General features: G+C 36.5%; 1 protein-coding gene across 1 annotated transcript in view; it reads left to right on the top strand.

The window, feature by feature from the left end:
* LOC106099620 (transformation/transcription domain-associated protein) overlaps window positions 1-2,817 on the top strand; it is a 29,412-nt gene extending 26,595 nt beyond the window's left edge. The window contains exons 44-46 of the mRNA XM_013278211.1: window positions 1,128-1,362; window positions 1,848-1,987; window positions 2,357-2,817. Coding sequence (XP_013133665.1) covers window positions 1,128-1,362; window positions 1,848-1,987; window positions 2,357-2,650 — 669 coding nt within the window. The 3' untranslated portion in view covers window positions 2,651-2,817. The remainder of the gene's footprint in view (window positions 1-1,127; window positions 1,363-1,847; window positions 1,988-2,356) is intronic.
* The last annotated feature ends 12,196 nt before the right edge of the window (window positions 2,818-15,013 follow it).

Here is a 15,013-nt window from a genome sequence, read left to right as displayed (position 1 = left end):
CCTGTCAACGACGAATGACCGCGAAATTCAAGCTAAGTATATAACGCATCTTCATAAGCAATGCTGTATGTTTTCCAGAGGCATATAATATACAACTAAAATATGTGAAACCTAGAAATGTCACACCAACATACCGTGGTATTGGTTAATTCTAGTTTATTGACGCAATCTCTGCTCTATGTATAGATAAAAACATTATAAATTATTTGCAATAAATATACATGTAGGAAAGTCGTTTATTCACTTAGCAACTCTATAATAATAACTCTTAATGCTAATTAGTAAATTTACTACATCTAGCGAAAACCTGCTCGTAAATAACAGGTTTGTTAAGGTTATAAAGGAGACATCTCGAGTCGGATAATACAAACATGGATGCTTAGTAATTATTGAATATAAAGGTTCATAGAAAAAAACGATTCTAATATGCCTTTCTGGCGTTGAAACATCTGAGCAAAATATGTACAACTAGCTGTTCCTCGCTACTTCGTCTCCGTGAAATTAAAATACATAGCCTATATTACTTACATATAAATTAACTTTCTTTAGGTGATAGAAGTTTTAAAACCAGCCCAGTAGTTTTTGAGTAATTGTAATACTTACAGAAATACAAATCTTTCCTCTTTATAATATTAGTATAGAAGCATAGATATGAGAAATAATATAAATGATGGCGGATATTTTCCTTATCTATGGCAATTTTTAGTTCGCATGTTGTTATTTACTATTTACTAGATACCACTCGGATAATAGTCTTGTTTATTTCTTCCATCTAACTGAACAAATGCAGGAGAAATAGTTGTGGAATAAATCCATATGCAATCAGAGACAAAAAGTTGTTTTTGCGAAATTAACAAAAATTATGACCAGTGCAGATTTAAAGGCCACCTCAACGAGTTTTCTAAGGACGAAGTAAAGTCATTTGAATTAGGTGTCTTATGTAGATTTCCTTGACGCTTGACTACTTTTTTTGAGACTTGAAATCTTAGCTTTATACCCCTATTGTTAATTCTTTCAAAGATTCAATTAAACTTAAATTGAAAATTAATATTTTATTTCTAAGTTCGTATTTGGGTTTTGGGTTAGGTAGGTTTAAAATACTTGAAACAAGAATAATTTGTAACCAGGTGCAAGCGACCATGGTGCCGAAGGGCATGGTGCGCGAGTGGGCGGCGGCGACCTTCGCCGCGCCCACCGACTACTGGACGTTCCGCAAGATGCTGACGCTGCAGCTCTCGCTGGCGGCCTTCGCGGAGTACGTGCTGCACCTCACGCGCCTCAGCCCCGACATGATGTACGTGCACCAGGACTCCGGCCTGCTCAACGTGGCTTACTACAAGTTCGATGTCGATGATACTACAGGTAAGGACGGTATCCCTAACTAATCTATATCTATCTATACTTCATGCAGATAGCGTAAACATGCCCTACTTTGTGACGTAGGATGTCGGCAATCACAGCATATTTTTGAATAATTATCTCTTTAATAAAAACCCTGCCTTACGACATGGTTTAGGCTATATGTTTTCACACTAATACTCTAAGGGGGTAAACACAAGGAAAAAAACCTTCTTGTGGGAAAAAGACCATAAACTACAAGCTGACAACATCAAGGAAGCAAGGTTGCTATGGTAACGGTAAATGTTATCCAATGTCAAAGGCTTTCGTTGTCATTTATGCATTAGTATTTTGACATTTGCAATTGAAAATTTGACAAATGTAAACAGTACAATGAAGTTATTATAATTTCATGCGGATGATACCGCACTAGAACAGCTCGTGGTGTACATTTTTGGGTCGTTGATTAAAGGTTTGTTCGAGGGAAATAAATGTGTTTGTGTGTGTAGGAGAACTGGACGGCAACCGTCCGGTGCCGTTCCGGCTGACGCCGAACATCTCCGAGCTGCTGACCAACATCGGCATCACCGGCCCGCTCACCGCCTCCGCCATCGCCGTCGCTCGCTGCCTCGTCACACCCAATTTTAAAGTAATTTATTATGATTACCTAAAATCACCTATTACTTTATATAATAATCCTTAGAAATATCTTTTAAACTCTTTTTATCCTTTTAAATCAAATTTGTTTATTATTTTATATCTTGTTAAAATCCGAATTGTTTAGAACACGTTATTTTTATAACTTCGCCGAATCAATTGACGCAATCGGCTCCGAGCGATCGATAAAGCACTCATAGGGTTAAACATAAACATTGTTGCAACTTCTTTTTCAACTCATTTGAATGTTTAGATATAAACTTCCTTGACCTTCCACAAGGATAAAACTTGACTAAAACTGTTGTCGGACCGGTTCCCGATGCACCGCACAAGTTTAAACATCGCTAATTGTTTTGTTCAGATTCAATCGATTTTACGCACGATACTGCGCGACGAGATGATGACTGGGTACAGGAAGCGATTGGAGGACAAGCCGGGGCTGACTGCGGGCACCTCTACTGACACCAAACCAGTAGAGATGGACAACGAGACGATAGTGAACATGGTCAACAAAGCAGTAACAGTTATTATGAACCGACTGAACTCGCTGGCGCTGTTCGACGGTCCCGACAGCAAAGTGGCCACCCTGGTCACCGCCGCCAACAGCCACGACAACCTCTGCCGGATGGACCCCGCATGGCACCCGTGGCTATAAGCATTTCTTAATTAAAAAAAATCTTGTAATTATTCCCATCTGTAGTATTTAAATAATCTGGAAGAATGCTGACTTTTTGTCAATTTTTACATCAAATCGCTTTTTAGATAGAAATCCGCTATGTAATCTAAATGTTGACAGTATAATCAAATAAACAAAAAAAAAAGTAGAGAAAACAATAAATAACCACATTTTAAACTGTAGTGTTAATGGTATGTAAAAGGAGATCATTTTTTGGGCCCACGTAATGGCCACCAATTAAATATGCTTTATAAAAACATTTAAAAGGGGCAAACATAATGTTTGACTGCCCCTTTTAAGTAAAACGCGATACATTTATTCATATTGTAGTTGACACGTAGATATGGCGGCTAACGTCGAGATGCACAGATCTTTGGGAATGTCTAAAACGTCACTTAACTGTCAAACGCGAGATTTGCTTTTTTTCTTCTATGTAATTACCATTGTAATTTACACATTTTTTTTGTACAGGCCTGAATACCATACAAAAAGCAATGATCTCCTTTGTTCATGTTATTATTGATCCCACTGCATTTGTAAATTTTTTTAAAACAAATCTTTGTTTTTATCTTTTAAGGCACAAAGCTATGACTTATTTTCTTTAGTGTTAAAGTAATGCAAAAATTGATACGTTATTATCTCTCTTCTAAGTTTTACGTTGTTTAAAATATGTTTTAGCATCTATTTTAAGATTACATTTGAATAAAAATCATATTATGTTGTTTATTGATTAAGATTTATTTCATAAGTTATAAAATAATTAAGGCAACCTTGGAATTAAATCCTAGACTGTGATCTCGTGTTTTTGGAAAATATTAAAGTAATAATCTCACTATTCCACCACAAGTTTCATTTTATTTCTCAAAGAAGGTTCTGGAAGGAATTTTTAAAGAGATCCAGTTGGACTTTGGGAGCCAATAAAATGGAAAGAAAAAATAATTGATAATGCACAAGTTGAAGAAAGGTAAGGGAATTAAATTGCCATACCGTATGTGTATGACAAATTACTTTTGAAAGTATACAAATGTAGGTAGAAAAGTTCGGAAATGTTACGCGAGTAAGTTATTATTTATAAATAAATTATAATAACCGGTCCTAATTCGATTTTACAATGGTTTTGGTAGCGTTTTTCTCCAATATTTATATCAAGACGTGCGAAATGTGTCGGATATTGCGTGCTAGTGCAAGGTATAGGCAGCAGGTAGGTGAACTCCACAGGTGAAAGTACGGAGATCGACGAGAGCCTCCGACGCGACGCCTCTATTATGCAAACTGCAAGACGCTGCATTATTGGCAACTATTTTTACATTCTCTTGTTATTGTTATGTACAATTAATTTATAAATTACGTTCTCAATACTAGGTTTTGACTGTGACTCCGTGAGGATTTAAAAAAAACTGTTAGTAGTATGTGTGGTCTTCCAAACAGTGTTCTACACACATACTCCAAATTTAATCCAGATCCAGCCATTATGGGAATAAAAAACAACCATCCATTCAAATATTCCCATTTATTTAGTAAGAAATATTTTAGTCACTAAACGAAAAAAAACCTAACTGGCAATGATAATGTCAGAAAGTAAAAGTAAAAATTAAATATTGCATTGGTTTGGATTAAGAATATGCAGTGATAAATTTATAAAACATGGAACAATGATTTTTTATAACATTTTATTCGCAATGAGACAACGCACGGTTTTTTTTTAAAAACAGCGGGTTTAAAGAGCTGTTCTTTTCGTTTAGTTGGTTATCAGGTTCTAATATAAAAAAAATAATCTATCAACGAGTTTACTTTATCAGTTAATAAATCGAATAAGAACAACCGCAATGTGTGGTGCTACACAATGCTATACGCCGCCACCCACTAATCTGATTCGATCGAGACAGTAAAACTGATTTGATCACGCTAACAATGGGAATGAAAGTGCACTAATTGTAGGATGCAACAGGAATTGAGTGCGCATTCCGCCTACTAGCTGCACAACAAACAACAATGCTACACGATTTATTATAGGTTTTTAACTTTTGCAACGTTTTATTAGAATAAAATTCGGACGTTTCCGTATAACCATCACTTTTCATTGCCGCAACACGTCATTAACATATTGTATTTGTTTTTGGAAAGAGAACGTAAGAGGTAAGACACCCTTGGGTCATACGAGGTGTCAATGATTGAATCTGACAGAGCAAAACGAAACTAAGTAGGTAAGATATGTATAATTAATACAATCTATAAAACTTAAAGCACCGAGCACCCAACGAATAAAATAAACCATGTTTTGTTCATTTACTGACATGCTATCAAGTAAATGTTAATATGTCTTTATTCTTTTATTTTTCAAGTTGTAAAAAGGGTATGTTAAGTTAGGTTGTTATATTGAGATTATCATGGAGATATGTATGTTTCCATATTCATGAAAGCATTAGTGCAGTCGCCAATTTATGATAGATCCTTCTGGCAGCTGAGCGAACGGAGCGTTGCTAAGCGGTGGCGGGCGGCGGGCGGCGGGTGGCGGCGGCCACGTCGGCACGGCGCGGCGGCGGCGGCCCGGCGCGCCCCCTGCGCCCCCACTCCTCTCCGACGCCGCCGGCTCGGCCCGAGGTCCCCCCGCTCACTCAGTCCGCTCCGCCACTTTGATGCGAGCGTTTGTGTGATATTGCAACATTTGCACCGCCGAGTGCCCGACCTCTGGAACCGACCATTTATGACAATCGACAACCCCGCCCCGTGCATTTTTCAAGTTGCATTTCGACCTGTGCAAGCAGTGCTAAGCCTTTGAGCTTTCTTTCGCCGGTTCGGTCGCTCCTCCCGCGTTTATTTATGTTGTCGTTTTGGTGTGGTGTATATTTGTGCCGTACAAACGATAACCGGATTATCTGTGCGCTGGAGTCGGAGGATATTTATAATCGACGGCTTTTCTACGAAGGTAAGTGAAATTCTCCATTCAGCGAATGATGGACGGGACGTCGGGCCGCCGCGACGTGGCGCTCGTCTCGGCGATACGCTCTGGAACGTTGTCGGAGAACGCCGTATCCTGACCGCTTGCAAAAATTTTCCATTCCTAGCCGGTGCATCACCCGCCCTTCTTAGAAGCGATATGATATTTATTTTAATCTTTCTTTTTGTCTTGTTTATAAAACAATTATCCATCGATAGGAGTGCCTGTTTCATAACGTACATATGTTAGATTAAAAACTTGAGAATTTAAAGTTGACTTTGTTGTGCGACGTAACAGACGAGATTCTTATTGGATTTAATGTTATCCTACCTATCCATATGGTGTACGGAAGCTAATGGATAAGAAAACATGAAGAGAGCGGCGTCGGTGCGGGGCGGTGCGCGTCAGCGGCCCAGCGGCCGGTGGAGCGACCGCATTCCGTGTGGAATGCCTGACTGTACGCAATGTCAGTGAGGCTCGGGCTCGTCGCTCCTGTGTGTGCCGTGCCGACCTTTGCAAATTTGCAACAATGTTCGCTCGGACTTCGTGGAGATCTGCTCGAGCCTCAAGTGTTTGTGTTTGTATTATATGGTCGAGCGTGGGCGTTGATTGATGTGACGGCACAAGTCTGCACTGTGCCTACGCTCTTATCGATTTAGTATTCGTCATTCCTGTGTCTCTATTGTCTCTTTCACGAGACGATCACGACGGGAGTCATCATTGTTGATAAATATTAAATTTAACTTGACACTAACCGAACTTTTAGTATTTACAGTTTATACGTCATTGTCTGGATCAATCAACTATAACTATTTTCTAAGAATAAACTGTCTCTCATTCCAACATTCTCGTGCATTGACTAACTTCACACACCTTCTGGAACAAGGTGATATTTGACGATGGATTTTTTCAAGACATGGATTAAATCCCAAAGCAAATATGTTTCTCTTTTAAGGATAAGTAATTCTAGCCGATAGGGTTTTCTCAAGTGTTTCTAGGTTTTTTGACAATAACAAGTTTGCATAACATGAAACAATGTTTGTATATCGTAAATCACGCCCAAATACCGTGTCCTGGACTCATTAACATAAATTCTTGCGAAAGAACTACATCAAGTTCGATTCTTGGATCTAGATTAAAACATAGGACCTATGATCATGATGTCCAGTACCGTCCTATGGCAGAAGCCACCAATCGATCTTTAAGATGATTATTTTGTTGAATTTTCCCATAAATAATGAAGCCAACAATCGAAATGATTCATTAATTTTATACAAATTTACATCAGGATTTGACTTGAGAGTTTCTTTGACATAGTACAATATTACGTCAATATTTGGCCTGGAATTTCCACTGAAGATAAAAGCAGCCGATCACACGACTACTGTGATGTAAAAAGTGAATGTAAAGATGTAATATGCATAAAAGTCATCATATAACATGATACTGTTCACTAAACACCGGCAAAGAAACACGAGACGTGATCATTTGATCTCGCAATAAGGTTGATAGTGCGTGCCACATTTCGTCACCCAAACGTCGCCTCTTCCGCCCTGTGACCTACAATTTACGATTTACATTACAAGTACTTTTTCCATAGGCTTGTGGATACATAAACTTAATATTAAGATAGAAGCCATTGGACATATTTTTATTACAATAAACAATGGTATGTAATGAGATAAACAGGAAAACGTTGGCGTCTTGTTATAATAAGCCAGTTTAATTGGGAAGGGAGAGGAGGAAAGGGCGGGGAGGGCGTATAATTTGAGAAACCAATCAAATCGTGGGGTTACTCTGCGAAAAAATAACCTATTGACCAAAGCTGTCCAATTAAGGGCGTATAATTAGTAAATATGGTTAGATCTTAACATATTTTACAGAGTTATTTAAATAGTATTGTTCATTTTATCTCGTAGTGTCCGGGTCTCGGGTCAAATTTATACAATCTGTGTGACCTTTAATCTCGTGTGGAATAGCTAAAACACGTTCTATTGTTAATTCTCGGAAACGTAATCGTAACATCCATTGTTCTGCTTATTAACAGCGTGGGTAACATATTGTACCCATATTTAATTTAATTACACCATTCTAAAAGTCGACGACACTAAAGTTGCATAATTATTATCCATATATGTCATACACTTTAAAAATAAGCATTTGGCGAATTTATTTTGACATAATATAGAAGTTTTTTAAACCGTGAGCATTACATCACCTTCCGTGAATACAGAGAGCCTGTTTTCGTCCAAGTTAAAGTCTATTAAATTACTTTTGTCCCTTGTTACTGTTGTAACTCTCATTTAAAGATGTGTCACGTCATAATAGAACGGAACTTACGTCCTCGGTGGCTTGATCCAATTTAATGCACTTATGTAGGAAGAAATAAAACTACGGTCAAATGGAAATAGTATGTGTTTACGAGTAATAAAAAAAGATGCGAATATTTCATAAAACTTTATTGCAAAATGTATAACAATAAAAGGAAATACATTAGTGATATGTAAAATTTGTGTTACGAAACTATTTATATCTATTCGACCGTCATAGTCCTTTTTGTACACTTATCAGCCACGATATAGTCGAATCACAATTATAAACAGCAAATTAATATAAACCAAGTAAACAGCAATTGCTTTTATTACCTAGTGTATGGTAATTTGGATAATTTTGTGTTAATATGATACAATTAAATGGTATAGTTCAAAGTTATTTAAATAAGTGTAGTAATTGATTCCTGAAACTCGTCTCTGGAACAAGGTTATCTTGCACTAGCCTAGTTTAAACTAGGTTGTTTTAGGGTCAAGGATCTAATAAGACTTTAAAAAGCGTTTAATAAGGTGTATTCTCTGTTCAATATTAAAAAACCTAAGTAAATAGAATTGTAAAGGGTATTTGCAAGTAGTTTAAAGTGATTCAGGACCTCCTAGGCCCACAAGTTTTAAAACTGAACGAAATAAAACAATTTTATATCTTACTACACTCATTTCCCATTTCCCGACACCAAATAATGGTGGTCCACAGAAAACACATAATTTTGAAATAAGTCCACGAAGTAAATACGTTTGGGAACCTCGTCCAGATGAATTAGTAGTTATTAACCGATATTACATAGAAATATTGTTATCATTTTATTTGAGTATCTGAGGAATTTTGTGACCTCTGACATCTTGCGGGAATACCATCATAAGTATTTATAATCAACATAAGATTCAGAGGTCCAAAGTCTAAATATGCTGTTACTGATAACAGCAGTATCACAGTATAGAGGATACGTAGATTTTTATCCAAGAAGGTCGTAAACGAGGAATCAATTTCTACCGATAACTTCATGTCTTGCCTCTTTTAAATTTTATGTAATAGAATTAACAATATAATTTTTGATGTTATATTCTTTTTGTATTGAACATATCTCTTCTTTTTTTTACAAAAACTTCGGTATGACTATTTTATATTTTATTGATTCAATAACCGTTTGAATTCTTTGATATGATGATAAAAATCGATAAATTTTGGTCATCGTAATATTTCATATGCTCATTTTTGGCGACTTTATTACTCGTCATACAAATGTTATGATCTGTCGACGGATATCCTGACAATTCAGACATATTTCATTATCACGTTAATGTTACTTCCTTTGTAGCGTTATCTCTGTGTTATTTAGATTATATTCTGTGCACTTTAATACTGAATTTGCATTATTTTTGCGACAGTCTTATTCTCATTGTTTAATACTCCAATACCAAGTATCTATAGTATTAGGAGGTGCTTCTTAGACCTCTTAAAAAGTTAGGGTGAGTTAGTCATGTTAAAATTTGCAGCTACGTTCATCTTTATTAAGTAAGTGCGCACACGTCGTTTGTTTCGCACTTATCTTATTTCTCTATCACGTTTGAAAACTACGATACCAATTACACAAAGTATGTATATGTCCAGCCTTGATATTAATGCTTGGTTGTTTTGGACTGAATATGAAGAAATAGGCTTATTAAGTGGTATGACAGCCGAAGTACTGAGCCTAGCTCTACTAGCAGGTAACGGTTCGGTCGTGTTTGCAGAGACACGAGCGCGTGCGTGTGCGTGCGGCGTGTGCACACGGCACGCACACAGGCGCATGCGGCCGTTGAACCGAACGCCCGAGGAATTTCTCCGTCGAACTTCATTCGTAGAAGGAAAATTATGATACGTACGAACATTTCGGCCTATGAATGACCATCAATCACTAAAGGCAATAAAATCAAGTGGATTGTGGTCAAGCGCTAGTTTCTTTATTAAAAAAAATTTATACTGGTTTTGTCCATCGATTTTCGAATACAAATTTTTAGTCGCAGCACGATTTAGAAATTACCTTTATCAGGAAGAAGTTATGTCGTGGCAAAAATTGCTTAATAAACCTATCAACATATATCTTCAAGGTGTTCTTTTGTTTTATGTATAATTACGTGAAATATTGTTTTTTTCTTGTACCTGTGCTGTCGGCGCGTTGAGGGTAGTTTGCAAAAGATTTCCATTGGCAGGTATCACTAGGTATACATATAAGGTAGAGGCGCGTGTGATTGGGGTCTCGCAATCACATGCCGAGGCTGGGCGCGGTCGCCGGTGGTTCGGGACTGCAATCATTTTAAACGTGACATTACTTGCCCTACTTACTTTACTTATATCAACAGCGTGCGAAACTAGACACGGCGCTAGATTTTCGCGGTATTGCATATACATGCTTAGTCGTAAGCACAAATTAATGGAACCAGTGCAGTCTAGAGTTACGCAAACTAAAACCGATTGCTCAATGTATTTTGTTACCATATCCTAGAAAGAAAACGATATCTACTATTGGTCCGCCGCGCACTAATCAAAACAATTGCGAAATTGAGAAACAAACATCACCTCTATGTTTGTTTGGCGAATATCGAATTCACTTGTTTGCTCTTTGCAGTACTCAGAAGTTGTGGGAGGTATTTTTTATTCTCTTTAGTGTAGCTATGAATGAATATTATGCAATAAGGATTTGCATTTGCAACTTTGTTGAACTACCAATGCCTGTTTAGTTTGTTTTTTAGGTCCGCTACTAACTAAAAATTATTCTCGTTACTATCTTTTTTCATAATCAACTCAGTAATCAGATCAACCATAAAAACAAAAATACTTTTACTTCATCCTGGTATTGTTGGAGGTCGTGGTAATTTTCCGTTCGAAGTTGCTGTTGCAAAAATAAAAAAGTAGATAATAAAAGAACAAAATAGGTTTCCGAATACCTAATTAAAATGAACCCAGACAAGGATGCGGTTTTGTTTAATTTCAATGAAAAATGCAAGATCATGTATAAAAAAAAACTTCTGCATCCTTGATTATTCTAGACAGCAGATTTAAAAGAATTTTTATGCTTCATTGACTGCAAACAAGTTTAACAAGGAGTCAAAACAATTTGAATTAACTTATATCTACAATGTTTGACAAATATTTAAAATCTGGAAAGGCAATCTTTACTTTAACGCATATCGTGTCAGATAACGTAACGTTACGTTAACTAATTTGATAAAGATACAAACCATGACAATCGTGGAATAGTACTAATTAAGTTAGATTGGTAATAAAAATGAAAGAACATCACCTTTCCTTGACTCTCTAATACCCACAATCTAATTTCTTATGCAATTATATTGCATAATACCTTCACTCTCTATAGAGAATCTAGTAACTACCATTTGCACCAATGCCCCGTTGGTATTTTACTAATAAAATATTGCATCATTTAGCGTTCACTTTTACGAGTTACGCCACTTTTTGGTCGTACGTTGCAAGCGCATCCGGCTGCAGACGATTTCGTATAGATTGTCATCAACACTGTTGTTTAATGCGCCGCCTTTCGTGTCTTTACGATGCATTCTTTGACGTTGAACCTACTTGCGTACGAAACTTTCACTCAACTTATCTTCAATGATTTATCGCGCCTTAAGAAGAAGCGTAAAATAAATGGAAAGGCATTAAGATCTTTTGGAATTCTCGAGTTGGCGAACGGCTTTAATTGGCTCGTTGGTAAAATAAAACGAAGGCACCTTGAGCAGTGGAATCATTTCGAGAGGCAAGGATTTGAACCCTTCGGTTGGTGTCTGGCTGGCGGGTTGGCGATGGCGGCCCGGCGGCGGCGGGCGAGTGAACGCGGCGACCTTGGGCCGCGCGGCTCGCGGACGTTCGTTGAACGCGCTCGCCCCGCCGCCCGCGCCCCACACACCCGACCGCCCTCTCACGACTTGTTTGTGCCGATTATGTCTTATTTTTGTAATTCAGAAACATTTTTTTATCATCCAACATAATATACACTACTGCATTTTATGTATTAACATTCATTCTGTTTTAATATTTTTTTGAAGCTTTGTAACAATAGCTTGACATATATTTTTAAATACGATCGCCTAAGTAAAGTAATTCATTATTAACTATTATTTTGTTATACTCGAATTACAGTGTTGGCAATCATAGAAGTCATAGATAGCATTGTATATGTACCTACGATAGATTTAATATTTCGTGGATATACCTAATTTGTATAAATAATAATAATAAGTAAGTAGTAAAAGTCCAAATAAGCATAAAAATAAGTACAAACGACTTTAATGTTTTGTAATTTAGACTAGTTCAAATAAATTCCTAAGTAAGTAATTTTGAATGTTACTATTGTTGCTTAGGTCATTGACCGCATTGCAAATGTGTTAAGGTAATTATGATGTCTGTGGCGTACGCTTATGTAAAAGTAGTTTTTTTTTTAACTTTGCATTGGCTGGCGATGGGTTATGTAACAGGTCAAATTTAAAAACATACAAACGCGTGTATGGCGACGTGGCTGCATTATTTGCGGAGTAACCAGTGCTCGAGGCACAGAGAGGCTCAGCTAGGGCGTGCGTTGACCGCCGCCATATTTATTTAATACCATAGACACTGATATATTTTTTTAGAACGGCCCAAACCATAGACTATTTGCTGGTGATTTTATGTGATAAAGAATCAGTTTATTATGGTGAGATAGTATGTCAGAATGTTAATGAAATAAAAATAAGTAACTTTTTTATTGTATTATAAAAATAATCATTTATAAAAAAAATACAGCACATGATTATGCCTTGTCCTTATGCATTTTATCTTGAAGATAATATCAACGATGATAATCGTAAGTGATTTACCGTCAGCGGTGCACATTTGTTATAATAATCTCAAAGTTTCCTCCACACAACAGCATGACAACTGCATTCGTGCATATAAACAGGATGTCGGGTTTTCCTCGTGATGTGTCGAGATGTGACGCGGCGACGCGACGCGGACGTGCTGCCGCCTCTCCTATTACTTTGCAAAATCTCTTTGAATTCTTTTGTTTCTATTTTAATTTAGTCACAAATATAGCCTACTAGCTTTCGCCTGCGACTACATTCGCGTGATATTAAAAAAAAAACAAAAGTGAGTAGCCTATATGTTCTTTCAGACTATACTCTGCATCCATACCAAATTTCATCGAAATCCGTCCAGCCGTTTAGGCTACAAACTCTAACAAACATCCATCCATCCATCTAAACTTCGCATTTATAATATTAGTATGATAGTATAATTAAAATTTAAAATACTCTTGGGCAACTCCAGACACAAACGGCCAGTGTAAAATACTTCAATTTTGTGTCACTAAAGTGAGTGCATTCAGAATGATATAATGTCAACGTAAGGTCATGTGAATTGTGAGCATAATGTAAACTGTACGTAAACTTTATAATTTGTGTGTGGGTTGTTAACTCGTCGGACATTGTACGTTGTCCATTGAACGTTAAGTACCAGAGGATTAAAATAATTCGTTTCGCGAGCCGTAATGGATTCAATGCTAATTATCTCATGCGAATAACACGAGATGCGCTCTCTCCTCGCCACGCCGCGCCACTTTCTCCATTCTTAGTTTTGTTTACTGAAGCGATGTCTGCTACAACACGTCAATAATTGTAAATATAGCTATTAACTGCACTTCTGCTTTAATACGATAAGACGAATACAAGATTTTTTTAATCAAGAAAATCAATAAAATAGCGTGGAGTGTTATTTTGTGTTAGTTGTAAGTAATTTTATCGAAAGAAACTTGTATTTAGAAACTAGCTTTCGCCCGCGACTCCGTCCGCGTGAAAGTAGAAAAAACAAAAGTGAGTAGCCTATGTGTTCTTTCAGACTAACCCCTACGTCTATGCCAATTTTCATCGAGACCCGTTCAGCGGTTTAGGCTACAAACTCTAACAAACATCCATCCATCTAAACTTTCGCATTTATAATATTAGTAGGAAGTAAAATAACTTTGTATTCTAAAAAAACAAGTGCTTTTAATAACTACAATGAACGCTGAAGTATTTATTAGATCTAGCGTTTTAACCTATGATTAGAGGAGCTATGTTATAAACGTTAACTGAGTTTTCTCTTTATTTTACCCGCTGTTCGAGGAGTTGCTATAAATTATTTGTTTTGTTCTTATGTGTGATTACACGGGGCCATAAAGTTTCTAATTAAAATTTTATGATTTTAGTACGGAAGGTGCATAGTTTAATTTTTATGATGATTACGTTGCGCGGCTCGCCGCTGTATTTTTATCTCGGCAACTTGTTTGTGTAAGACATTATTAGGCTTGCTATAACTTTCCATTTATATTCTAATTAAATTTGTAATAGAGACCTAGAAAACTGAAATTTAAATTGAAACTGATATTACAATACTATCTAATCCAGCTTCCATTTAGCTTACTGGTAATTTATCACCTAGTTCATAAGTTCTTTGTAAGCTATTATGAATAAAAGGCTATTTCAATTTATCACCAATTAAAAGAAATTAAAAGAAAGATTTAAAAGAAAACAACTGATTAATTTGTAGTCTATTATCTACTGTTAAGGACTTTTTTCACTACGAGACTAGGATTCTCTATCTTTCTCCGGTGATGAAATCTACCAAATATTGATGCTTTAGTCAGCCCTAAAGGGCTTTCATTTTGATTATTTTTCATATGAGTCTTAGTAATAATGAAACATATTAATATTTCATACAATGTTGACTAAAAGGCAGCCGGTGTAGCGTGTTATCAGTAGCGATTAGCCAACGTCCCTCGTCGCTAGATTATATCAAATCATTCTTAAAATCGGTATTATCAAATCGTACAGCGTAAACAACAAAATAAAAATTCGATAATCATCGCCGGTACGTTTTGAGGTTATAAATGTTATGAACATTCATTTTATAGATAAGTTATCATCGGTCGATAAGATTATGGATATCCATTGTTTTTGCACGTGATTTTAACAATGTCTAACGACTCAACTCATACGAGAACAAAAATATACCAAAACCCTATTTATAACTGAAAAATAAACATTTCATTTTAAAGAGTAATCTAC

Source organism: Papilio polytes, unplaced genomic scaffold (assembly GCF_000836215.1).
Source record: "Papilio polytes unplaced genomic scaffold, Ppol_1.0 DF824102.1, whole genome shotgun sequence".
NCBI classification, from domain to species: domain Eukaryota; kingdom Metazoa; phylum Arthropoda; class Insecta; order Lepidoptera; family Papilionidae; genus Papilio; species Papilio polytes.
This window is presented reverse-complemented; position numbering and strand designations above follow the sequence as displayed.